Source organism: Crotalus tigris, unplaced genomic scaffold, assembly GCF_016545835.1.
Source record: "Crotalus tigris isolate CLP2741 ecotype Arizona unplaced genomic scaffold, ASM1654583v1 scf7180000024119.3904262, whole genome shotgun sequence".
Lineage (NCBI taxonomy): Eukaryota > Metazoa > Chordata > Lepidosauria > Squamata > Viperidae > Crotalus > Crotalus tigris.
Window position 1 is genome coordinate 301,664 of NW_024100396.1, and position 26,748 is coordinate 328,411.

Consider the following 26,748-nt stretch of genomic DNA (forward strand, 5'->3'; position numbering starts at 1 on the left):
ATGATGATGGCTGGGGAATTGTGGGAGTTGAAGTCCACAAGTCTTAACGCTGCTAAAGTTTGGATGCCCTTGTTTTAGAGGCTTTATTCATTTGGTTCGGCCAGAAAAAACGAACCACTCGTGTTATGGGTGCAACATTGGGACCAATTTTACAAATCCTTCCTCCTCCTCCTCTTCCTCCTCCTCCTCCTCCTCTTCTTTGGCAGTCCACACTTTCCATCCAGACCCTCAAATTCTGTGATCTGACCCCATTTCAGAACCTGGATACCTTGACACAAGTCTCACATATGGTAGTTGTGTAACAAAGGTCCAAACATACACCTATATACATATATAAAATAAGTACAGTATCTTATCTAGTTTGTTTAGGTTTTTTTGACGTATCACTTTTGGTCTGCCAGGATGCAATTCCCCAAATTTATCTTGGCCTTGAGAAATGGGATTTTGGAAAAAGGAGGGGCAACCCAAACCATTTGAGGAGCTTCGGGATGGTGATGGGGTGCACATCAGCTCTCATGAGCCCTAACTCAGGAGGCTGAGGATTATGGAAGCAGAAGTCCCCAAAGATTTAATGCTGACTTGAATGGATCTTAAATCAGCCTTGCGATAACATCTTACCCGTGCTAGAAGTAAGCAGCCTCCCCTGGTGGTTTTTTGGTGGAATTGCAGGTAGGGTATCTCCAGCTTTCAGACTGTATTTGAAATGCATTGGCATTATTTTATTTTTTTTAACAGTCTTAGCTGTCTTTATTTCCTTCTTTAGCTCAGTATACAGAGAGCCACAATGGAACCAGACTTTTTATTGTTAAGCAAGGTGATTAAAAAAACCCTGCCCAATTTTATGGGTTTTTTTTTTTTGGCCAGTTGCTAAGCGAAACAATGCAATCCTTAAGGTGTCCCAAAGGTGCTTTTTCAGGAGACAACTGGACTTCAATGACTCTCTGAAACAGAGGTCCCCAACCTTTTGGGCACCAGGGACCGGTTATGTGACAAGAGGTTTTTTCTGCGGACCAGAGGGGGTGTGGTTTTGTGTGCTGCCTGCACCCCGCGGATGGGGCTTTGCTTGTTTGTGCAGTCTGGCTGTTGGCATGCCGCGGCCTAGTACCGGTCCACAGAACAGGGATTGGGGACCCCTGCTCTAAAAGAATGTAAATGGCCAGCTGTCTGCCAGGAATACCACAATCCAGTCAGAGCTGAAGAAGCTTCTTGAATGAGAAGTGAAATGTCTGCCAAAGAAAAACAAGAAAGTCCAGTTGCCTCCTGAAAAAACACCTGGATGACTGAGAATCTCCAGATACAGTCCTTAACGTGAATTTGGCTTCCCCCATTGACTTGGCTTGTTGGAAGCCAGCTGGGCAGGTTGCAAATGGTGATCAGATGACCCTGGGATACTGCTGCAACTATCAAAAATATGTGTCAGTTGCTAACTCACCTGAAGGAGGATTGGACAACTGTGGAAATGCTTTAATGGTCATAATTAAGAGGTCTGGTCACATAAGTTGCTTTTTCCAGGGCCTTTTTAACTATGGACAGTCACTAAAGCAATAGTTGTAACTCAAGGACCACTTGTATATCTACTTAATGAAAGAGCTAAAACTTTCTCCCTTTTTTAAAGCAGTGTTTCTCAACCTTGACAATTTTAAGGCATGTGGACTTCAACTCCCAGAATTCCACAGCCAGCAATGCTGGCTGTGGAATTCTGGGAGTTGAAGTCCACATGCCTTAAAATTGTCAAGGTTGAGAAACACAGTTTTAAAGCAATATTTTTTGTTTACATCTACACTAGAAGCAGAAATCCAATACAACAATACAGCTTTTTCCAAGGCGGAACCAGATAAAGGTGTTTTTTTTTTTTTTTTAAAGCAGCCACCTCTTTGCTAAATGTACAGATAGTCCAAGCCTTACGACAATTGAGACCCAAATTTATGGCGCTAAGCAAAAAGACAGGTGAGCTTTAAAATCGTTCTTGCCACAGTTGTTAAGTGAATTGTTGCATTTGTTAAGTTAGTAACAACGGTTGTTAAGTGAATCTGGCTTCCCCATTGACTTGGCTTGTCAGAAGTTCGCAAAAGGGGATCACATGACTCCGGGACACTGCGACCGTCATAAATATGAGTCAGTTGCCAGGCACCTGAATTTTGATCACGTGACCATGAGGATGCAATAATGGTCATGAGTGTGAAAAATGGCCATAACTCACTGTTCTGAGTCCCATGGGATTCAAACGGTCACTAAATGAACAGTTGTAAGCCGAGGACCGCTTGTAATCTTATCTCCGACTTTCAGCACCAAAATGTGGTTGAAAAGGGAGCTTCCTTTTCATTTCAGCGGTTTGCCTAAATCAGGGGTAGGCAACCTTGGCTCTTTTATGACTGGTGGACTTCAACTCCCAGAATTCCTGAGCCAGCATGAGGAACTATGGCCCTCTCTCAACACTGGTGGACTTCAACTCCCAGAATTCCTGAGCCAGCGTGGGGGAACTATGGCCCCCTCATGACTGGTGGACTTCAACTCCCAGAATTCCTGAGCCAGCATGGCTCAGCTTGGAAACCTCTCCCTTCCCCTCAGCATGGCTGGCTCAGGAATTCTGGGAGTTGAAGTCCACAAGTCATAAAAGAGCCAAGGTGGCCGACCCCTGGCCTAAATTGACTCCACAAAACTGGCAGTCCAATCCATTGTTTATTATTCATCCTTTCTTGTTTTTAATATTTCATTTAAAAAGTTTTATAGAAAAAGCATTTTTTAAAAAAGCAAAAAAAAATACATTGTATCAATGGTGCATAAAAACAAGCTGCAGGTATAATATATATTATTTACACAATTTCATTGCTTCTATAAATTAAAAAAAATGTCCCTGATTGTTATTTACAAGACATATATTAATTATCATTAATAATACTTTGCCCATCAACAAGTCCTTCCAGAGAAGCTACAAATATTTAAAATAATAATAATAACAATAAGTAATCTGTTCCCATTCATCCCTCTTTATAACAGCATCCCTTGAGGTAGGTTAAGTATTATTTCTGCAGCCTTGTATATAACTTGCTCACTCTTTGCAATGACAGAAATTGCTTTCGGGTATAAAAATTATTTTCAAAATATCAGCTCTCCCCCCCCCTTTAGTTTCAAGCCCTTAAGTTGCAAACATAATATCTGGAAATGTAGAAATAAAGAGTTCAAAAGCCAAAGGCATGGATAGCTGAGCAATATATAACAAGAGTTCACAATACAATCTTTTTAGTCTCATCATTAACAGAAACTGGATTAGCTAGGGATTCTCAAATTCGACAGTACCAGGAACCCAAAAATGGATAAATTAATTTCTGCAAGCCACTATAAATAAAACAAATGATTTTATTGGGGGTTAGAATGGATTGTAAAAATCATTACTAATCTTTTTTTCCCCCTCTTTTTCCAAAGAGTCTGGTCCAATTCTCCGAGACTGCCAGAGAAATCTCTGCAGCTTTTTTTTTGGCAGTGGCTTTGCCAATGCCTCTTTCCTAGGGCTGAGAGAAAGTGCCTGGCTCAAGGTCATCCAGCTGGTGTTCATCACCACTTCACCCAAACTGCCTCTCAAAATTATTCATCATGGTTTTCGAATTGTAATCTCAACTTTTGCTGGCCCATTGCTTGCTGAATGTTCCACAGACAAAGAGGAGACAGGCGTCAATGTATCAGAACTCAACTTTGTTTGAGCAAAGTCCATCAAGCTAAAACAAACTAACAAACAAAAAAAAACCCCACAGATTTTGACCCTCCCTACAAAAGAAGGTTGTCTATCCTACCCCCCAGGTTCCTGATCTGCAGTTTTGAGAATCCCTGATTCAACAACTGGAAGGGGGCAACATATGAAACAAACATCAACAGTGAATCCCCTTGCCTGCTGATAACAGCAAATAGTTGGTTATGCTTTTTCAAATCACAGGACACACCCACGTAATTGAGTCACGATTAGCCAGGTTTTGCAGAAGCCGTAAAATACCTTAAGCAAAGTTGGCTGGGCACAGAAGCTTGTTGACCTGGTTTTTCTTTCCCCTCTTGTTTTTTCAGTTTCCACAACCAAACCTTTTCCCATCCTCGTTCCCGCCGCATTCTGCTCTAACTCTTAGATCCCACTCCCCTGCTGAGTGCAACATAGAAGAAACCCAGGTCTCCAGTTTTATCCCTACTATGCTGAAGTGCTAAATAATATACAATGCTAATGCTACACTTGTTTGGCACCATAGAAACAAGGCAGTGCCACCCCTCCCCCCACAATCTTTTGGCTTGGGGGGGGGTCTGAAGGTGAAGAGGGTAACTCTTGGTGATTCCCCACCTGAGGAGAATAGCCAAGAGTTAGCAACCACCTGAAAGAGAATAAAACAATTGTTTTCTTCCCACGTCCCAATGTCAGTGTAAACAAGGCCATATTCTAGGCAGGATTTGAGATGTCGAGGGACCAAGATGTCCACCCAACACGTCTTCATGCTTTGGAGGCCCGCTTGGTAAGGCGTTTCACGAGATTTGGGTTGGGTTTTCTGGGCACAGGTGATTTTGAGGGAACGTCAACATAGTAGAACGCTAATGGCTGGTAGGTTGGAATGTAGCTGACCACATTTTGAGGGCACGGGACCCACAGAGGAGCTGGAACGTAGAAATACTGGGTAGGCTGGAAGGAGAGAGAGAGAGAGAGAGGAAGTTAAGAGGAGGAGAATGCAAGACCCTGAAGCTAGATCTGGAAACTCACAACCCATCAGATCTCCTCACAAAGAAGCAAGTGGGCCCTGCCCAGCACACTGAGACAACCTGAATCAAATCAAGCCTAGCATTATAATTAAGATAACATGCTTCAAGGTGAGGAGTTCAGCTCCCAGCGTTTCTGTGGAAGTGCCATCAACTCCCACCAAAACTTGTTTCTTCCAGTTCAGTGTAAAAGCTCTGGAATTTCCCAGTCATTTATTATCAAAATACTAGCTAGCTAGGTAAACATGGGGTAAGCCAAAGTCAAATCCACGTTCCTGCTAAACCAGTGGTCCCTAAACTTGGCAACTTTAAGACCTGTAGACTTCAACACCCAGGATTCCCCAACTAACATGTCCACAAAAGTCTTAATGTTACCAAGCGTGGAGACTCTTGAACTAAAACAATATTCCCCTTTTAATCTCAATTTGGAGCATGGCTTCATTTATTTATTTTATGAGTAAATTTTATAGTAACTGTTGTAGAGATTTGTTTATATGGCTTAATTTAAGGGGAGTTAAAGGTTAAGTATGATGTTTTTTTTTTTTGCAGGCCCGTGATCTTGACAACTGTCCAGAATGCTTTCCCCAGGTTTTCCCCAAGATTGCCTACATGCCAACTTTGAGGCACAAATCCAGTCACCTCCCTCCGACTCAGTTCTCTCCAAGGAATTTGCATTTTATCAACAAGAGGTTGTAACAGCAGCATGAGGTGGACTTTGCTTTTTAGCTGGATTACAACCAAACTGCCCTGAGCTCCTTTGAACATTCAACCAAGGGTGGAGAAAATGTCTTGTTACTGGGAGATAAAAAAAGACTTTCAAGGCCTCCCATTTTTAGATTGCAGAAGCAAATCAAAGGAGCCACTTTTTAACACAACAACAAACTCCCACCTCCCTGCATTGTCCTTGAGGTCTCTCACCTGTTTGGGACTGTTTTTCCCAGCCGGCCGAGTTTTGCCCAGATTTGTTGTCTTAGAAAACTTGGCCAGACTTTCATCCTCTGAATTCTCGGAGGGGGATTCTGAGTGATAATCCGACGTCTCCGGCTCTGGAGTTGATTTCCCGCTGGTGTTCTCCTCTTCCTTCACCGTGAAGTACTGGTTATTCTCACCAAGCCTGGAGGAGCAGAACCAATGAAAAAGTTCAGCCTATTGTCCTATTATCAACAGGCTTAAATTCAGCAGGTGCTCAGATTTGGGGATGGGCTGGTTGACTTGTGAAGGAAGAAATCCTAGCCAGCCACCTCTTTTCTGAGGCCTCCAGGAGGGGAACACAAGGGCCTGCCGCAAAGAAGAGGGGGGTCAAAGCTATTCTGCAAAGCACCTGAAGGCAGGACAAGAAGCAACGGATGGAAACTCATCAAGGAAAGAAGCAACCTAGAACTAACGAGAAACTTCCTGACAATGAGAACAATTAACCAGGGGAACAGCTTGCCTCCAGAAGTTGTGGATGCTCCAACACTGGAGGCTCTTAAGAAGAAACTGGACAGCCACTTGTCTGGAATGGTATAGGGCAGGGGCAGGCAACCTTGGCTCTTTTATGACTGATGGACTTCAACTCCCAGAATTCCTGAGCCAGCATGGCTCAGCTTGGAAACCTCTCCCTTTCCCCTCAGCGTGGCTGGCTCAGGAATTCTGGGAGTTGAGGTCCACGACTCAGAAAGCGGCCTAGGCCTAGGCCAGAGGTAGGCAACCTTGCCTCTTTTATGACTCATGGACTTCAACTCCCAGAATTCCTGAGCCAGCCATACTAAGGGGAAAGGGAGAGGTTTCCATGCTGAGCCATGCTGGCTCAGGAATTCTGGGAGTTGAAGTCCACGAGTCATAAAAGAGCCAAGGTTGACTACCCCTGGGTTAAGCAGTTAAAAGCGACCCCAAGGAAATGCATACATTTCAGCATGGCTGTACAATTCCAGCATGGCTCAGCATGGAAATCTCTCCCTTTCCCCTCAGTGTGGCTGGCTCAGGAATTCTGGGAGTTGAAGTCCCCCAGTCATAAAAGAGCCAAGGTTACCTACCCCTGGTATAGGGTCTCCTGCTTAAGGCAGGACAAGAAGCAACGGATGGAAAATCATCAAGGAGAGAAGCAACCTGGAACTAAGGAGAAATTTCCAGACAGAACAATCAGTGAAATGGCTTGCCTTCAGAAATTGTGGGTACTCCATCACTGGAGATTGTCAAGAGATGAAAAAGAGTTAAAATGACCAATGGTCATTTGTCTGAAATGGTAGAGGGTTTCCTGCTTATGCAGGGGGCTGGACTAGAAGACCTCCAAGGTCCCTTCCAACTCTGCTATTCTGTTCGTTTGGCTATCATTGAAATGACAGGATGCAGCCCAACATGCTGACCTGCAGCAGACTTCCCCAGGATCAATCCAGATGGAAATTTCCCTGGGCAACGCTAATTCTGAATAATCCAGACCGCAGGCCGTGCACGCCTTTAGGAGGGAATCATCAATGTGGTGCTTCCTATTGATCCGGATGCATCTGGGAAGAAGGAAAGCAAAGAACAATTAACCAGTGGAACAACCTGCCTCCAGAAGTTGTGAATGCTCCAACACTGGAAGTTTTTTAAGAAGGGATAGGACAACCATTTGTCTGAAATGGTAATAAGGCAGGGGTCTGCAACCTTGACAACTTTAAGACTTGTGGATTGCAGCTCCCAAGTCCACAAGTCTTAAAGTTGTCAAAGTTGCAGACCCCTGGTATAGGGTTTCCTGCCTGAGCAGGGGATTGGACTAGAAGATCTCAAAGGTCCCTTCCAATCCTGTTGTTGTTGTTGTTGTTGTTCAAAAAAGGTTTTGTTTCAAGGTGGATTTGCGACAGAACCGTAGATTGAAAGGAAAGAACCTATCACAAAACAATTTGATTTTTAAAAACATTCTTTACATTGTTCATTTTTATTCAGTTGTTTTTTGTTTTTTTTTAAGAATTCACCCTTCCAGAAGAGAATGGCGCCAATAAAGCCACAATCATACCACAGGTGCCATGACACCACTGTGCAAATTTGTGTAATCCTGATGCAGATGGTGTCAAATGCCCATGCTAAGCGTCTGTGGAGATGCTCAGTCATCCAGTCATGCTTGTCCCAAAGATGGATTTTTTTCAGTATTATTGTAACTTTGAACAATCACTAAACAAACAGTTGTAAATCAACGGCTATCTGTAGGAACAGGTGCTTCCCCCCCCCTAATTTTTCATCCCCCTGCTGGACATTTGGTCATCACCATGTAAAAAAGATGTTGAGACTCTAGAAAGAGTGCAGAGAAGAGCAACAATGATGATTAGGCTAAAACATATAAGGAACGGTTGCTGGAATTGGGTATGTCTAGTTTAAGGAAGAAAAGGATGAGGGGGGACATGATAGCAGTGTTCCAATATCTCAGGGGCTGCCACAAAGAAGAGGGACTCAAGCTATTCTCCAAAGGGCCTGAAGGCAGGACAAGAAGCACCGGATGGAAAGTAATCAAGGAGAGAAACAACCTAGAACTAAGGAGGAATTTCCTGACAGTGAGAACAATTAACCAGTGGAACAACCTGCCTCCAGAAGCAGTGAATGCTGCAATACTGGAAATTTTTAAAAAGAGACTGGACAGCCATTTGTCTGAAAGGGTATAGGGTTTCCTGTCTGAGCAGGGGATTGGACTAGATGACCTCCAAGGTCCCTTCCAACAACTAGTGCTACTACTGCTACTACTACTAATTATTGTTGTTGTTGTTGTTACTGTTATCATGGCGTATCTGGCTGTCCACTTTTGTTCTTGTTGAGCCGAGAACTTTTGCTGCCTTTTAAGACTTGCTCCTAAAGTGTGTAGCTGGGATTTCAAAATAAGGGTCACGTCAATGAAGAGAGGAGGTGCTGATTCACACTGTTCATTTTGGAATCAAAACACTGCAACCCCCCCCCCATTGCTTGGAAGCTCAAGGGCGGCACTGACACCACAAAATCATGTGGATGAAAGCCGAGCCTATCTACTCTGTGCAACACTCTGCTGCAACAAGTTCCAGGCGGGGCACAGCAAACACAAATTGTGGTGTGACCTGCGTGCTAATAATCGTCCGAGTAGTCAAACTAGTATGCAAACTATGCCTATCAGTTACACAAATAGCCTTGAGATGTACAATACAGTTATTTTACAGCTGGCTCTGCAAACAAATGACTGCATTTAAAAAAAAAAAGACGACACTCATTTGTTGCTTCATAGTGTACTTAAAAGGCTGGGGGGGGGGTAGAGAAGAGGAGTGGGCTTGTGCTGCAGAACAGGAAGTACCCACACCTGGAGCATGAGTGGCTAATCTCCACCAGTTTTCTTTTTCCTATTTAACTGGGAACTTTTAAAATATCCAAGTTCCTAGTACTTATGATTCAAGAAGCAGGCTTAACATTTCACGCACAGGTAATCCTCGACTTACAACCAAGTGCTTAGTGACCATCCAATGTTATTGTGCCTCCCCCCCAAAGTTACTTACACCCCAGTTCCAGAGTTCCGACTGCACACATACCCACAATCAACATGATTGCCTTTCAGGTGCCAGTTGCAAAGCTCCATGGTCATGTAACCATAATTTATGACTCCCCCCCCCCCTTTCTGGCCTTTTCTAGCAAAAAATAAGTTCATTATCTCCTTTGCCTTTCTTTCTTAAGATAATAGGAAACAGGACACCCTGAAAGATGGATGTAGTCGTAGCTCATCCTGAAGCGGATTGAAATCACACCACCCAAATTCATCCCCATCGCCACCATCTTGGTTAGACTATTCAGAAGAAGTTGTGGGTGCTCCATCGCTGAAGGCTTTTAAGAAGAGACTGGACAGCCATCTGTCTGAAATGGTATAGAGTTTCCTGCCTGAGCAGGGGGTTGGACTAGAAGACCTCCAAGGTCCCTTCCAACTCTGTTAATGGTGTTATGGTGGGAAGGCCCAGGGGGGTGGTGGTTATCCAGGTTCATCGACAATTCATTTTATGAATTAGATTAGGGCGCTTTTGTGATGCCTGAAACCCTAAGAAGTCCCACCAATGGCTGAGTTCCCCTCTCTAAACTGAGACAATGGATCAGGAGAAAAAAAGCCATCCAGGAGATGGACTTTAGGTTGTATCTTCTCAACATAAAGTGGGTTCCCTCACAAATCCAGATCCAGTGAGAAAGAGGATCAAAGGAACCAAGCAGGCCAGGCCTGAACAGGACAATTAACCAGTGGAACAGCTTGACCTTCAGACGTTGTGGGTGCTTCATCATTTGACGTTTTTTAAGAAGAGACTGGACAGCCATTTGTCTGAAATGATATAGGGCAGGGGTTCTCAACCTTGGCAACTTTAAGACTTGTGGACTTCAACTCCCAGAATTCCTCAGCCAGCTTTGCTGGCTGAGGAATTCTGGGAGTTGAAGTCCACAAGTCTTAAAGTTGCCAAGATTGAGAACCCCTGATATAGGGCCTCCCACTTGAGCAGCAGGCTGGACTAGAAGACCTCCAAGGTCCCTCCCTTCCAGCTCTATATTCTGATTGATATCTGTTGATCAATGTGGTGAAACTACACCCTTATCCAACATCTAAGATTTTGTATCTAACCCCTTATCTTGATTATGACAATGTTTTTCCACCTTGGCTACTTTATGACAGGTGGACTTCAACTCCCAGAATTCCTCAGCCAGCCAGGGGATCCCAGACTTTGCTTGAACGGCCTTGGAGGAAGAAAGCAGTGACATAAATATTATTAAAAATCTATGCTGCTTGTGGAAGCTTATGGGGCTGCTTTTGGTTTTTTTTTTTTTAAAAAAAAAAGCCCAAACAGACTCTGAAGACAGCTGCTTGGCTAAACGGAAGTTTCAACATCTTCCTGTCACAACTAGGGTAAATGTAACAAGAAAAAAAACCCAGCAACCACTTCCATTTCCTCCCATTTCAGCGCACTACAATCTTGTTGACCGACAAAGGCCGTGAAATCACATTTCATCTGAGAAACCTCACTGAAGGCCCCAAATAACTCTGGTGTTTTCAACACAAGTGTAATAAAGAGAGCCAGTTTGGTGGTGAAAGCACTAGAAACCAGGAGACTGTGAATTCTAGTTCCAGCCTTAGGGATGAAACCAGCTGGGTGACTTTGAACCCGTCCCTCTCTCTAAGCCCAACCCACCTCACAGGGTTGTTGCTGTGGGGAAAACAGGAGAGGGAGGAGAATTATGTATATTTTTTATCTTGAGTTACTTATAAAAATAATAAAGGCAGGATCAAATCAAATCAAATACCAGCGTTCCTATTTTACGTTGTGGTGTGCAACCTTTTCTGGAGAAAACGGACACACAGGATTTTACTGAAGTATATAAAACGCATGACTTAACACCCCTTGGGAAGCTGATATTATCGGATCAAAATCGGCCCTCTTTTACTATTTGGATTTGTTCACCTTTTTTTAAAAAAAGGCCCTTCCATTGTACGTTTTTGGTTTCCCTGACTTCATCATGCAAATTGCAGAAAAAGTATTTGCAAGGCAGGGGAGAGTCTTCCAATGTTTCTGCCATAAGCAAAAGTTGTATTTGACAAGTTGCCAGTACAGTAAATCTAATGTTGTCAAAAGTTAAAAGGGCGGCTGGTTGTTTTGCTGCTTTCTTTCCAAAAAAAAAAAAAAAAAAACCAACACAAAACAAAAACAGTTTCAGGTCGCCTTGATTTTCAGCTGCGTGCCAAGGTGGAAGAAAAACACAGCTTTAAACTATCCTTTAAATATATATATATATATATATATATATATATATATATATATATATCACGGGATCTCGTCTGTATCCGTTCAATATTTAGGCAGGCCAGAGGCAAAGTATGTTAGAGACCCATCATGAAGCTGCACTGCAAACAATGCAAATTCCCCAGTCAGCTGGGAGTTGATGTCCACCCAACTTCAAGCCATCTAGGTTTAGAACATCAGCAGCAGAGTCCTAAAGGTGCTTTCCAAAAGGCAACTGCCCTTCTTGGTTTCTGAAAATGTTCCCCTTCTCACCCAAGACTCTTCTTCAGTTCTGACTGAACGGTGAGGAAGCTTCTTGAACGAGAAGCGAAACATTTTCAACGGGGGGGAGGACTCAAGAAAGTCCATTTGCCTTTGGGAAAGCACCTTTGGGACAACCTGGATGATGGACAACCTCCATAGACATCAGGCACAGAGCATGGCAATGTTGCCTACCAGGTCTCAACTTTCCATCTCCTTTCCCCAGGGTTGGATAAACCAGCTTGCTCGCCCCGAAGGCGTGCAACGGATCACAGCCAGCCAAGCCCACCCTTTGCTTACCTATACGCCTGTCCTTTCAGCGGGTTCTCTGGATACCAATGCTCATTGAATCGCTCGCAGAGTATCTTGGCCAGGCACTCGCCGAAGCGCTCCACTTGGTCTTTCTTCAGCTTCTCGTGACGGTTCACCAGCCGGGAGATGAACCGGGTTCCGATTTCAACCTCCTCTTTCATCCTGACGGCCTCTTCTGTTGTGTGTCCTGCGGGGGCAACAGCAATTCCATTCAGAGCCCAGCACTCTGCTAAAGGGAGGGAGGAAGGGAGGGAGGGGAATCCCTGAGGGGGCTTCAGCAGGGACTGGGCTCTCACTGGGTGAAGCTCCTCCGAGGCTGAGATCTGCTCAACAGGAGCCCGTCCTTTGTTCTGAGGTTGCAACACAGAGGCACCGAAAGGTGAGTCGGAGTTGTGACTCACCAAGGAAAGGGAAGAAGAGAGATTGCAAGGCTGTTACATCAGAGGCTGCAAGGCTGCAGCAACTGGGTCACACATGGAGGCCCTCACTCACACGTATACACATCAGCATTCCCCAAAGGAAAACAGTCGCAGGGTCACTCAGAGGCCATCTAGCCCAACCCATCCCAAGTAAAAGTACGAGCAACATGGCTGGGGCAACACGGTCCGCTCCAGCCTTGGCCTCTGATTTGTGGACACTGTTCCCTACTCACCAGCCACCCTTGCCAAAGAGGCTGCGAGCAATTAAAAACTCTCCCGATCGGGGTTTTATTTTTACGTTGCATGGACTTTAACTCCCAGAATTCCCCAGCCAGCCAGCCCATCATTTTTGGTCCCACTATGTATTTTCCAGGGCTTATTTTTTTCTCTATCAATTCTTCAAAGAAAAATGCATGTGTTAGGTTTCATATCCAGCCTTTCTTTGCAAAGCCTAGGTCAGGGGTAGGCAACCTTGGCTCTTTTATGACTCGTGGACTTCAACTCCCAGAATTCCTGAGCCAGCCATGCTGAGGGGAAAGGGAGAAGTTTCCATGCTGAGCCATGCTGGCTCAGGAATTCTGGGAGTTGAAGTCCACGAGTCATAACAGAGCCAAGGTTGCCTACCCCTGGCCTAGGTATATAGCACTCCAATTTCCCCCTAACAAGCCTGCAAGGTAGGCATGTCAGAAAGAAGGTCAACCAGCCTTAAGTCACCCATGGAACTAGCACAACCAAAAAACAACTTTAATGCTTCTCTTCCCCTCATAACCACCATACCCTGTTAATTGGGTTCACACAACTTGCTGATCCTTAAACCCAGTTGCTGGGTTCCCTCACTTGCTAAACTCAAACAAACACACAATATTCCAGTATAACGGGGCTGGCATTGGACCAGAAGCGACCAATCCTATTTTAACCTAGTGTGTGCGTGTTGTGTGTACTTGCCAGGGGTTTTCTTTGGTTATAAAAATTCTGAGAATTTCAACAAGACTTGACGTAACCAAAAGCTTCCTGAGGAAGGAGCGTTCATGAATCAAGTTATAAGGAAGAGAAAAAAAAGTTAGTGGTGAATTTTGCCTTCCCCACCAAACCCACAAGTTTTCCAAACAAGAAGGGGAAATCACCCCAGGAAGCCTACTCAGTCGAAGTGATGCCTCTCCAGATGCTGGCAGAAAACAATGGGAATTAAGAGTTCCACACATCTGGATGGGGGGGGTCATCTCTCAAAGCTAGGTTAGTGTAGCTAAAGCCATAGCAGCTGGATTGGGATCGTCTGTTAAAGCAAAGTCCCGCCAGATAGGTTGAGCTAACTACAGGTAGTCCTCAACTTACGACGGTTGAGGTTTGCAATCGTTCGAAGTTACAGTGGATCCCGGAAAAGATATTATTTAGGCCCAGTTTTGAAGTTCTTACAGTTGCCACCCTCCATCCGTGGACACAGGACTGTGAGTGGGGCACTTGGCAACGGACTCGCATTTAGAGCGGTTTGCAGTGTCCAAAGCAGGCACAAGACTTTGATTTACGATGTTTTTTGCTGAAAATGGGCATATTTCCAGCTTTAGGCCACAACATCCTACAGCTAACCATGGGTTTGCTTAATGACCTCCACACAAAAAAAGGTCATAATATCAGGTTAGTCACAGTGGGTGACCCACTTTATGACACTTTATACCTGTAATGAACAGGCTTCATTACAGTCAGAAGGCATGGACTCCTTGTTCACAATTTGAAGCTCCCGCCATTTTTCAAAAATGGAACCCCTTAACTGTAACTTATTTAATTAATTTAATATAGCTGCCCACTCCAGTGGCCTCTGGAGAAGAAAACAGAAACTAAACTGTGTGATCTGCATTTCATTCCAACCTCCATCGTATCCAGCACAATGTGGGTTTTGCATCGTGTAGGTAATCCTTAAGTTATAATCATTCGTTTAGTGACCAAAGTTGCAACATCGTTGGAAAAAGTGACTTAGATCATTTGAAGAGAGGATTTAAAAAATGCCAGAATGTGCAGAAACTAAGAGCGATATTGGATTTTTCAGCACTTATGACCGTTGCAGCATCCCCATGGTCATGTAATCAAAATTCAGATGCTTGGCCGCTGACTCATATTTATGACGGTTGCAATGTGTCCAGAGATCATTTGATCCCCTTGGGCCAGGGTAGGCAATCTTGGCTCTTTTATGACTGGTGGACTTCAACTCCCAGAATTCCTGAGCCAGCCATGCTGAGGGGAAAGGGAGAGGTTTCCATGCTGAGCCATGCTGGCTCAGGAATTCTGGGAGTTGAAGTCCACGAGCCAAGGTTGCCTACCCCTGTCCTAGAGGGAGCTGGGCTGTGTGATTAGCATAAACCTAGACCAGGGGTGGGCAACCTTGGCCCTTTTATGACTCGTGGACTTCCAGAATTCCTGAGCCAGCATGGCTCAGCATGGAAACCTCTCCCTTTCCCCTCAGCGTGGCTGGCTCAGGAATTCTGGGAGTTGAAGTCCACCAGTCATAAAAGAGTCAAGGTTGCTTACCCCTGCCCTTGGGTGACCATCTGACCAGCCAAGTCAATATAGAGGGCCAGATTCACTTTACAACTGTTTTAGTTAAGTGATTCACCTAACAATGGCGGAAAGGAAGATTGTGAAGATGGGGCAAAGCTCACTTAAGAGCTATCCTGTTTAGCAACAGAACTATCGGGCTCCCTTGTGGTCAAGTCAAGGACGAGCTGCGTTTTGGGCAAGTGTGGCTTCACACAGTGTGGCTGAGAGGGTGTCACCCAGGATTGCACAAAGAAGGAACTGCTGTGCTGCTTGTGCTGAAGCAGACACAAACAGCCGCAGCCCAGATAAGAAGAATACATCCAGCGGTCTAGTCACAGGACTTTGTGAACAAACTCTGCTCCATTTCCTGGAACGGCCTGTTTGTGTTTCAACAAAGTCCCTGCTAGCGAAGGAACACAGATACACACCCACAACGGTTGCAACATCAGAGGCAGGGCTTGAGGCAGGCCAGAAAACAAAACAAAGGGAGAAAACGAGTTGTGTGTTTGTCTACAAGCACCAAGCACATGTGTGAGATGCACAGATCTTGATATACCTCAGAGCCCAAGCCAGCATTGTGGGCTCGTTTGTACACATACACACCCTTCCCGTAAGCAATGACCTTTCTCCCTGAGATAGCGTGTGCAACACAAGGGATTTACAACTCACTCATGCAGAAAGTTCACTCCCTGCAGACTTCTAAGAAATGCAAATAACCCAAAATAAGGATAATATTGTTAGGATTGCAACAATACCCCACTTGCACCCCTGCCTCCAAAGCCAGATTTCATTCCAAGGTATTTTGTAAAATCTGGCAAAAAGATGTTTGATTCCTGATTTTGCCCTTTACTAGAATCTACGCACATGTCGTTTATTACGCGGTTGCCCAACCTAATGTCACCTAGATGAGTTGGATCTCAACTCCCATCATCCCCAGCCAGGATGTCTAAGCTTACATTAAGCAAGTAACGTAGTAGATGGGCTGAAAAAAAATATCAGCTGCAGCCCAATATGGGAAGTCTGGACTGGATCAGGAGAACCTCAAGCCAACATTTCCCACCCGTTTGAAAGGAGATGAAAAAAAAAAAAACTATCTACCCAGCCTGTACAGATTTCATGATATCCAAAGAGAGTTTATTTTTAAAAAATATAATTTTATTCCTTTGCTTAGTCTACCCTTTCTACATGGTCCCGGGTAAGCAAAACTATCAATTCTTAGCATGGTGATCACTAATGGAACTTCCATGCTTAGCTGCAGTCTACCTCCAAATGACAGAAAAGAAGAGCAACTAAGATGATTAAAGGCCTGGAGACTTAAAACATATGAAGACCGGTTGCAGGAGCTGGATATGGCTAATCTAGAGAAAAGAAGGACTAGGAATGACATGATGGCAGTATTGCAGTATTTGAGGGAGTCAATTTGTTTTCCAAGGCAAGACAAGAAACAATGGATGGAAACTAAACAAGGAGAGAAGCAACTTGGAATTAAGGAGGAGAAACTTCCTGACAGTGAGAACAATTAACCACTTGCCTTCAGAAGCTGTGGGTGCTTCATCACTAGAGGTTTTTAAGAAAAGACCGGAGGGCCACCTGTCTGAAATGGCACAGGGTCTCCTGCTAGAGCAGGGGGTTGGACTAGAAGACCTCCAAGGTCCCTTCCACTCTATTCTCACGGAAGATTGAAGACAGGCTAAGCATTGCTGCTGAACTCCTTTGTGACTATCCGAAAAGTACCGTAAATGCCGGCGTATAAGGCGACTTCCGCGAGCGCTGAAATCGGCGCCAAAGACGGGGGTCGTCTTATACGGCGAGTCGTCTTATACGCCGGAAATACTGGTAGTTTCCGGCGTATAAGACGACGTTCTAGGGATGCGGCCCAGCTATAAAGACGGGGTCGTCTTATACGCCGGGTCGCCTTGTACGCCGGCATTTATGGTATCTCTCTGATGGCCCTTCTAACCTTAAGCATATGAGCATTATCCATGAGCGTAAAAAAGAAAATTCCACAGGAATGACCAGCTGTATTAAATAATTATAATAAAAAGCAACCTGAGTGCTTTTTTGGGCTCAGTTGTGGTCATAAGTCAAGGACTACCTGTATTAAAGGTATCGGTGCAGCATGGAAGCGGTTCCAAGCAAAGCCTCTGAAGCAACAGTTGAACGCTTACGTGCTGCAACTATAGTCCTTGACTAAGACCACAACTGAGCCCAAAACTTCTGTGGCTAAGCCAAAACGTTTGTTAAGTGAGTTTTGCTCCATTTTGCAACCTTTCTTGCTACATTTGTTAAGTGAATCCCTGCAGTTGTTAAGGGAGGAACACAGTTGTTAAGTGGATCTGGCTTCCCCCATTGACTTTGCTTGTCAGAAGCTTGCAAAAGGGGATCACGTGACGCCGGGACACTGCGACCGTCATAAATACGAGCCAGTTGCCAAATGTCTGGATTTTGATCACGTGACCCTGGAGATGCTGCAATGGTCGTAAGTGTGAAAAACGCTTTTTCAGTGCCGTTGTAACTTCAAACTGTTTTTAAGTCCAGGACTACCTGTATTATTAAACAGCAACATCTATCTCTCCGAGGAGTTGCTCGGACATTACCCCTGAATTGTATCTGAAGAGGGATGAGAGGGAAGAAAGGAGAGGAGAGAGAAAAGAGTGAAGGAGGGGAGAAGGAAGTAGGAAGGTTGGAGGAGAAGAGGAGAAGTGGGGAGAAAGGGGAGGAGAGTGGTGAAGGAAAGAGGAGAGGAAGAAGAGGGAAGTAGGGAAGAGAAGAAAGGGAGAAAGAAGGTAGAGAAGAAGGAGTGTGGATACAGTGAAAGGGGAAATGGGCGAGCAACACCAAAAGTCATATGTATGTATTTATTTCATTTTATCAAAAGTATCTTATATATGAATGTAAAAGGAATGTATGTTAACATCTGATAAATATCACAGTATATGTATGGGGGAGAGTTTGGAAAAATAAAAAAATATTTAAAAAAAAAAAAACAAACATCTATCTCTCCCAGGTCCTTGGGAAGGACTCTCTCAAGTGTACAAAAATACCAAGTCCCTCTAAATATCTAGCTGACTAGGCAACTAACCAGAATAACTATAACAAGAATGGAAAAGAAAGCAAAGATAGTAGCCATAGTGATAAGTTTGCAATCCCAAACCATCTGGAGCACCACTTGAACAATATTGGCACTGATAAAAATCACAGCCGTGAATAGCAAAAGCAGCTTTACTGTACTTGGAGCGGCTTTCATCCTAAAAGGATACCCTTAATATTATTAAATAGCAACATCTGCCGATCCAAAGTCCTTGGGAAGGACCCGATAAAGTGCACAAAAAATGTCAAATTCCAGTCTAAACATTTGGCGGACTTCGCCAGGAACCATAATAATAGAATAATTGAAGGCCACCAACCAGCTAAAGAGCGGGCAGCTGTGATTTCACCTTGCTGTGAACTCCACAATAGATAACAGCATCCCCCCTCACAAGAAGGAGGAAAAATCCTCCTCTTTTTGCAGCTTCCCAGATGGAGCAAGGCCCAAAACCTTGATCTTATTTGGCCAGAATTTTAAGACACAGGGCAGAATTTGGCTTTTTTCGTATTTTAAAATCCTTCAACCCTCTTGGGCACCAGTCCCAGTGCAGCCCATAAGCCGATGGCAAGCACTGGACCTCGACTTAAAATTCATTTAGTGACCATTCATAGCTACAACTGAAAGAAAAGTCACTTAGGACGAGTTTCCAGTTACACGTTTTGCAGTATTCCCACGATCACGTGGTCAAAATTCAGATGCTTGGCAACTGGTTCCTATTTTATGACCGTTGCTGTGTGTCCCAAGATCATATGAGCCCCTTTTGTGACCTTCTCACAAGCAAAGTCCATCAGATAACCAGATTCACTTAACAACCAGGTTATTAACAGCTGCAGTGATTTCCTTAACAACTGTGGCAAGAAAGGTCGTAAAATGGGGCAAAAATGCACTTAATAAATGTCTCACTTAACAACTGAAATTTCGGCTGTATGTCGAGGACCACCTGTATACACTCCCACCTTATAGACCAGGAATCTGGTCCTTGACCATTAGCCAGAGAGAGGCCATACTCTCCCTGAGGACATCAAGGCTGACCCCAATGTGTGGTACATAACTGTGTTGCCTGGAGAATACAGCCAGTCCTCAGCTTACGACCACCATGGAGACCAACATTTCTGTTGCTAAGCAAGACAGTTAAATGAATTTTGCCCCATTTTACAACCCTTCTTACCATAAACCAGGGGTAGGCAACCTTGGCTCTTTTATGACTGGTGGACTTCAACTCCCAGAATTCCTGAGCCAGCCATGCTGAGGGGAAAGGGAGAGGTTTCCATGCTGAGCCATGCTGGCTCAGGAATTCTGGGAGTTGAAGTCCACAAGTCATGAAGGGGCCATAGTTCCCCCATGCTGGCTCAGGAATTCTGGGAGTTGAAGTCCATAAAAGAGCCAAGGTTGCCTACCCCTGCCATAGATGGTCCAGTGAAATCACTGCAGTTGTTAAGTGAGTAACACAATTGTGAAGTGGCTTCCCCATTGAATCTGCTCATCAGAAGGTCGCAAAAGGGGATCAAGTGACCTGGACACTGCAACCGTCATAAATAGGAACCATTTGCAGAGTGTTTGAACTTTGATCACAGGACCATGGCGATACGGTCACAGGTCACTTCATTCAGTGCCCTTGTAATTTTGAACGGTTACTAAACCAACTGCTGTAAGATGAGGACTACGTGTACCCTCCTACCAGCTTTTGACTAAGCCAGCCGGGGTAAAAGGGAAATGCTCCCAGCTACTGCACACCTGCCAGATTAAGCCAGTTTCCAAACAGCCTGAAGCACTTGGAAAAGGAATGTCAGGTTTACAAAATGTCCCCCACCCAGTCACAAGACTGGCTAATTGCCATCACCGCAGCCGGCTAGTCTAGTCCCAGCATCAGCCAACTCACCTGGAGTCTTCCTTGTCTCCAAAAGACAGGTGGAGGGAGACCACCCAATGCCACCTCAAGAACGAAGACCCCTGTTTTGGTGCTCTGGCAAGACCTCCTTATCTGAAAAGCCCAGAAAGAAACAATTCAGATCCCTAGGTTTTTTTTTTTTTTTTTTTTTTTAGGCTTGAAACTCAACATTAAGAAAACCAAAATCATGGCATCCGGCCCTCTCAATTCCTGGCAAATAGATGGGGAAGAAATGGAGGTAGTGACAGATTTTATTTTTCTGGGCTCCAAGATCACCTCAGATGGGGGACTGCAGCCAAGAAATTAAAAGACGCTTGCTCTTGGGGAGGAAAGCTATGGCAAATCTAGACAGCATACTAAAAAGCAGAGACATCACCCTGCCAACAAAAGTGCGTATAGTCCAGGCCATGGTTTTCCCCGTTGCAATGTATGGCTGTGAAAGTTGGACCATAAGAAAGGCTGAGCGCCAAAGAATTGAGGCCTTTGAACTATGGTGCTGGAGAAGACTCCTGCGAGTCCCTTGGACTGCAAGGCGTTCAAACCGGTCAGTCCTAGAAGAGAACAACCCCGACTGCTCTTTAGAAGGCCAGATCCTGAAGTTGAAACTCAAATACTTTGGCCACCTAATGAGAAGGAAGGACTCACTGGAGAAGGGCCTAATGCTGGGAAAGATTGAGGGCAATAGACGAAGGGGACGACAGAGAATGAGATGGCTGGATGGAGTCACTGAAGCAGTAGGTGAGAACTTAAATGGACTCCAGAAGATGGTAGAGGACAGGAAGACCTGGAGGAACGTTGTCCATGGGGTCGCGATGGGTCAGACACGACTTCGCATTAACAACAAAAGTGTTTTTTTTGGAGGGGGGGGAAGGGAAGATAAAGGAACAGGAAATATTTAATTCTAGGCCAGGGGTGGGGAACCTTGGCTCTTTTTATGACTTGTGGACTTCAACTCCCAGAATTCCTGAGCCAGCCATGGCTGGCTCAGGAATTCTGGGAGTTAAAGTCCACAAATCATAAAAAGAGCCAAGGTTCCCCCCACCCATTCTAGGCAGTCTCTGTGGGCTTCTAAAAACTGAGATTAACAGCCACCACCACCCTCAATTGCAAAATTGCCCATCATGGCAAAGGACCAGATTTACTGGAGATTAACAGCCACCCACCTCCCCTCAATTGCAAAATTGCCCATCATGGCACGGGACCAGGTTTACTGGAGGAACCGTCTCATCTTCAATTATTACATCAAGCCCTCCCACCCAGTCAGGCAGGGAAAGAATATTATGAATCCCACTGGTTATAAGAACTTTGACTGGGAGGGTTAGGAAGAGAGTGTTCTCTGCCATTGCTCCCCCCCATGGAACATCTTGCCCCCCAGGTGTGGTCGGCCCCCACTTTTTTGTTCTTCCAGAAGAGTCTGAAGATTGGACTCTGTCAACTGGCATGGGGGGGGGGTCAAAGAGGGCCATGCGATCCTGGGGGTGGCTGGTGATTTGAGGGTGCCACTTCTATCCTTTAAGCTGTCCTTCAACTTGTTTTTTTTAACTGTTTTTAATGGTATTTCATGGTTTTGCAACTTTTCTTTGTAAACCGCCCAGACTCACCTACACAGTAAGATGGACACTATTTAAATTTGATAAAGAAATAAACTCAGGTCTGTCTGTCTCTCTCTCTCTCATCTATCTATCTATCTATCTATCTATCTATCTATCTATCTATCTATCTATCTATCTATCTATCTATCTATCTATCTCCACACTCTCTCTCCATCCAACATCTATCAATCAGTCTGTCCATTCATCCATCTATGCATTTCTAAGCAAACCTCAGCTTGAATTACAGGGTTACAGATGTTCCTGAGATTGCCAATTGGATTTAAGAGACTTGAACAATATTTGTAATTTCAGGGTTGAATGGTGGGTCCTTGATGCTCTGTGCCTGGTTGTTTTCTTGCAGACGTTTCATTACCCAACTAGGTAACATCACACCAGTGCTACTGATGTAGTGTTGATGTTACCTAGTTGGGTTATGCAACGTCTGCAAGAAAACCACCAAGCTCAAAGAGCACCAAGCATCCCAAAACTGTCCCCTAATTGGAGCAAGGAATAATAGTGTCTCTTTTATGAAGACTTAACACATTTATGTACAACCTTTTGTTAGCTTTTCTGCAAAAGACCATGTGTTTCTCATCTGAATATTTGCCCATCATTTCAACCCCTGGGAATTTTTTTCTCTCTCCTATATTTTCCTCTTTGACTTTGACTTTCTTTGGACTGTCCTTTCTATCTATAGTCCCATTGATAAATATAACTCATTCTCGGGAAACTCCAAGGTTGCTAGCCAAGATTGTGGGTTGGGGAAACAGCAACAGAGGCAGCAAAACTAAATTTGGAAAACCATCAGCCCAAATCTTATCTCTGATACACAAGCGGGGGGGGGGGAGAGAGAGAGAGAGAGAGAGAGAGAGAGAGAGAGAATGAGAGAGAGAGAGAATCACTAGATGACAGATTTCACACAACCTCCTAATCTCTAAACTCATGTTACCTAGCAATGCAAAGGCAATGCAAACTAGTATACAAATACCCTTTGCATCCAAATTCTGAGGTTTCCTTATAACACACCCTTCTATTAGGGAATTTTGCCCCTTCTGTTCAATTGTGTCCAATTCTCAGACACTTTTCAGAGACTGGACAGCCATTTGTCTGAAATGGTATAGGGTTTCCTGCTTGAGCAGGGGGTTGGACTAGATGACCTCCAAGGTCCCTTCCAACTTTTTTATATTATTATTGTTGTTGTTGTTGTTATTATTGTCTCTGCAGTTTTCCTGGCAAAGTTTTTCAGAAGTTTGCCATTGTCTCCATCCCAGGGCTAAGAGAAAGTGGCTGGCCCAAAGTCACCCAGCTAGCTTTGTCCCCAAGAACCCATGGTCTTCTGGGGTTTCTAGGCTGAAGCCTTAAACACAATACCGAAATTGGCTCTCTCCATCAGGCTTGACTTCAGCTTAACAGATGGTAGAAACTTAGCCATAGTTGATTTCCACGGCTTAAATATGACTTTGACCAGGTTGTGATTCAATCAACAAACTCTGATTCACAGAATATGGCTCAACATGATATGCAAAGCCTGCTTAATTCTCAGAACGCTCGTTATTCTTAGGTTACCAGAACAAATGGCCAACCCACTGAAATAGTTGGGTCAGTCTGGAAAAAGGACATTTTCTTCACACAAGAGGAGACAGCGCCATTTACATCTTTTGAGCCAAGCTGCATCCAATCACAGGCCAATCTAGTCCATTTCTCTGTTAATATTCAAAAACCTAAAGTACATTTTCAAAATGGGCAAAGGAACCAAAGGACTGGAGCCCCCAGGTTCAGAAGTAGCATACCTTTAAGCACTAAAATCCAGCTTGTGGGCAGCCCCCCCCCCCGCTTCCAAAGCCACTGTTCATTTACACAAATGCTTTTCAACCTTGGGAACTTTTAAGCTGTGTGGACTTCAGGTCCCAGAATTCCCGAGGCAGCACTTTAGGAGTTGAAGTCCACACAGCTAAAAAGTCCCCAAGGTTGAAAAACACTGAATTACACAGTTAAGGACATTTTTCGGTGAGACGCACCAAGAAATCAAACAAAATACACACCAATCTGGCACGTGACCTGATGGACTGGCGGGCAAATAGGTCATGTTTAATAATAATGTCCCTTGCAAAGAGAGGGTGTGTCGGGGGTGGGGGCGACTTTCAGTGATCTTCCCATGTCAGGCACTGATAAAGACTTGGAAGTTTCAGGCTGTTTCATCAGCTTTTGAGAAGGCCAGTGAGTGTGTGCGCGCGCGTGCGTGCGTGTGTGTGTGTGTGTGTGTGTGTGTGCACAAAAGAATAATCAGGAGAGGATAAGCATCAGTAGGAGGGCAGATAAAATGCAAGGGCAGATTGGCACTCAGTAAGGAAGTGGACATAGTGATAGGCACATGCAAAAGTGGAGAAGGGCGGGGCCAAAAAGTACCAGAAGGATGATTTCCATAAAGGGAAAACCCAAACCTGGCGGGGTTCACCCTTTAAGCAGTATTTCTCAACCTTGGCAACTTTTAAGATGTGTGAACTTCAACTCCCAGAATTCTCCAGCCAGCCAGTTGAAGTCCAGACAAGTTGCCAATGCTAAAAACTGTTGCTTTATGGGTCAATTCAAGGCCCTCCACAATTGCATGTATGCAATTTGACTAGCTTTGTTTTTTGCCTTTAATTTATCTTTGCGACTTTTCAGCTTTATTTTTAAGGCACTGGATTGAACTCAGGAATATTTGGGAACCTTTAATTTGAGAAAGGAAGCACGTTGTGTTACATAAATACAATTCCCTCCCTCTCTGCATTTGGACAGGTCTGCATATACACAGTCACATGGCACCGACCAAATGAAACCAGTTTGGCTCCACAAGCTGTCTGTCTACACATGACCCTGGCCTGGGGTTTTTCAAGATGTACTGTGCTGTTAGTCTGTACAGTTTTTAGGGCCATTTCCTCTCTGGAGATTTATGATTTTTAGACCATCATGCAACCATTGAGAGGAGAGAACAGTGGCAACAGCAACTTCATGACAACTCTTAAGACAATGGTATACAAGTTCTTTTCAAACCCAGAAACTTCAGGATGCGTGGACTTCAACTCCCAGAATCCACCAACCAACATGCAAACTAGCTGGGAATTCTGGGACTTGAAATGCATATATCTTAAAGTTGCCAATTTTTTTTAAAAACCTGATATATTCCACCTCTATCTGCCTCCATGTACCCAGCAGAAATGATGGAAAACATTGTATGGATGCCCAACGAATGACCTTATGGCTTATTCAATAATTTCACTTTTCCAAGTTCACTCAACACACACAACCCGGCTTATGGGTTCTCATCACATCCAAGCCTCAAAAAAAAAAAAAAAAAAAAGAACCTAGAGGTTGACTTAGCGTGCTAATACAACAGCTGGATTCCCATTCCAGTTTACCAAACTCCATTTTACCTTGGGAATAGCTCCGTTGTGCAAACCCAGCTCCCGAACTGCAAATTACAACGACAAGGACCGCTTTCACATGAGATGCCAGGCTAAAATGTGGTTTATTTTTTTTTTCCCTGGATGCAACATGCCTGAAAGCAATATCTGGGTTTCCAAGGACGGTGGGGAAGAAAATGGGAGCGTCGTGCAGGCCAGCAATTATGCAGCTGAACGGGCTGGGCGGGTGGGGCTGAGGGTGGAAGCACGCGTGGGCCCTGGACTCTTATCCTTGAGAAAAAGCGGCAGGAGGTGGGCACCCGGAGCTTTGCATTAACCCCCTCAGAAGCGGAGTTTAGCATCAGAAACTATTGGGCAAGACGGCTATTCTCCTTAACCAAATGTTAAGGGGCTGAATCCGTGAAAACAGAATCTCAAAATGCGCCTATTCTCTTCCTTCCTTCCCCCCCGGCCCCCCAAAAATTGCTTTAGATTTGCCCGGACTTATCCTTCTCCACCTCTTTCCAACGAGGCGCATAACTTGAGCGAAAGAGGGACCCACATGAACATTTCCCCCCCCCTCCTTCCCCCGAGGCCCGGCAAATTCTTTTTTTTTAAAAAAAAAAAGAATTTGCCGTGCAACGCCTCTCCGTTCCCAGCCGGCTCTCCCGTCTTGTCGGTCGTGGGAAAAAAACAGAGTTGCGTCCCGAGGCTGCTTAGCAGAGGGCGCCGGGTTGGAGACGGAGGAGAAAAAGGCACGAGGAAAGAGGGCAACATTTGGGAGGTCCGGGTGGAAGCGGAGACGGGAGTGGGGGGGGGGCGTGAGCGTGGAGTGGACGGTAATCCGAGGCGCAGGGAGATCGGGAGAAACGCGCCCGGGAGAGTTCGGGGAATCTCCTCGGGGCGACCCACGCGAGACGCAGCCCCACTCGCGTCCCTCCTCGCCGGTCCCCCCCCACCGTCCCTGATCGGCGTTTCCACGTGGAGGAGAGCCCGCCGCGCATCTTAGTTAAAAGCGCGACGCTCCCACCGGGGAAGGAGAACCCAGTTCAACCGGTGGAACAGACCCCGAACAGATTCCCACAGCCCCGTTGAAATAACCCGTGTCCTCCCCCCCCTCTTTGCAGGGGGCAAGCCCGGTCCCGCGCCCCCGCTTTTTTTGCCCTACCTCCCGCGGCAACGTGCGATGCTCCCCCGCCACGCGGTTCTTCCTCTTGCGCTCTCACGATCGCTTCTGCGCGCCTCTCTCCGGCGCTTCTGATTCATCCCCGGGGCCGGGGCGGAGCCGCTTTGGGAAAAAAGGGAGGAGATTTCCCCGGGCCCCGCCCCCTTTCTCGCGCGCCAAACGCGTCACGCGCCATATAAGGAGTTCCAGGCAGCGTGGGAATTTCCGAGCAACAGGAGTCCGGGCCTCCAGGGCAGGCGATAGGGGGCGCTGCGGCTCCTCGTGGGGGATGAACTCCCCCGCCTCCCCCCCCCCGGCGGAATGTCCTGTGTTTATTATGCAGAAGAGCTAAATAAAGCGGTTAAGTCTGCAATATGCAAACGTGCAACGCTCGAAGTGGGCAGTTGATTGCAAAGTGGGAGTGTAAATGAAGGTACTTGACGTTCTTTCTTTTTTTCTTTTTTATCTTTTGCAAAAGCCAACTCTGTCGATCAAGTGACCTTCTCTTATTTATGCTAAAGAACCCTCCTTTACTGCGGGAAGCCGCCCGTTTAGATGTGTTTATTTTTCCCAAAAGTTCATTTTTGCTCTTTAGTGCTTTTAAGTTTTATCCTACAAGTGGGCACCCCCGCTTCATGCACACAGTCTTCCGCATTCGGGTGGGGGAAAA

General features: G+C 45.2%; 1 protein-coding gene across 2 annotated transcripts; it reads right to left on the minus strand.

The window, feature by feature from the left end:
• Positions 1 to 2,673: 2,673 nt before the first annotated feature.
• On the minus strand, positions 2,674 to 26,214 carry LOC120298672 (protein BTG3-like). Of its 2 annotated transcripts, XM_039322646.1 has the most exons (6): positions 26,082 to 26,214; positions 19,930 to 20,031; positions 12,003 to 12,201; positions 7,071 to 7,208; positions 5,644 to 5,839; positions 2,674 to 4,651 (listed from the first exon to the last, which is right to left on the minus strand). In XM_039322646.1, the coding sequence occupies exons 3-6, from the start codon at positions 12,173 to 12,175 to the stop codon at positions 4,466 to 4,468; spliced, it is 693 nt and encodes a 230-aa protein (XP_039178580.1). In that variant the 5' UTR covers positions 12,176 to 12,201; positions 19,930 to 20,031; positions 26,082 to 26,214; the 3' UTR covers positions 2,674 to 4,465. The 2 variants fall into 2 exon arrangements, with proteins under 2 accessions (XP_039178580.1, XP_039178581.1); XM_039322647.1 differs by lacking the exon at positions 19,930 to 20,031 and having other exon boundaries at positions 26,082 to 26,182.
• Between the last annotated feature and the right edge of the window lie 534 nt (positions 26,215 to 26,748).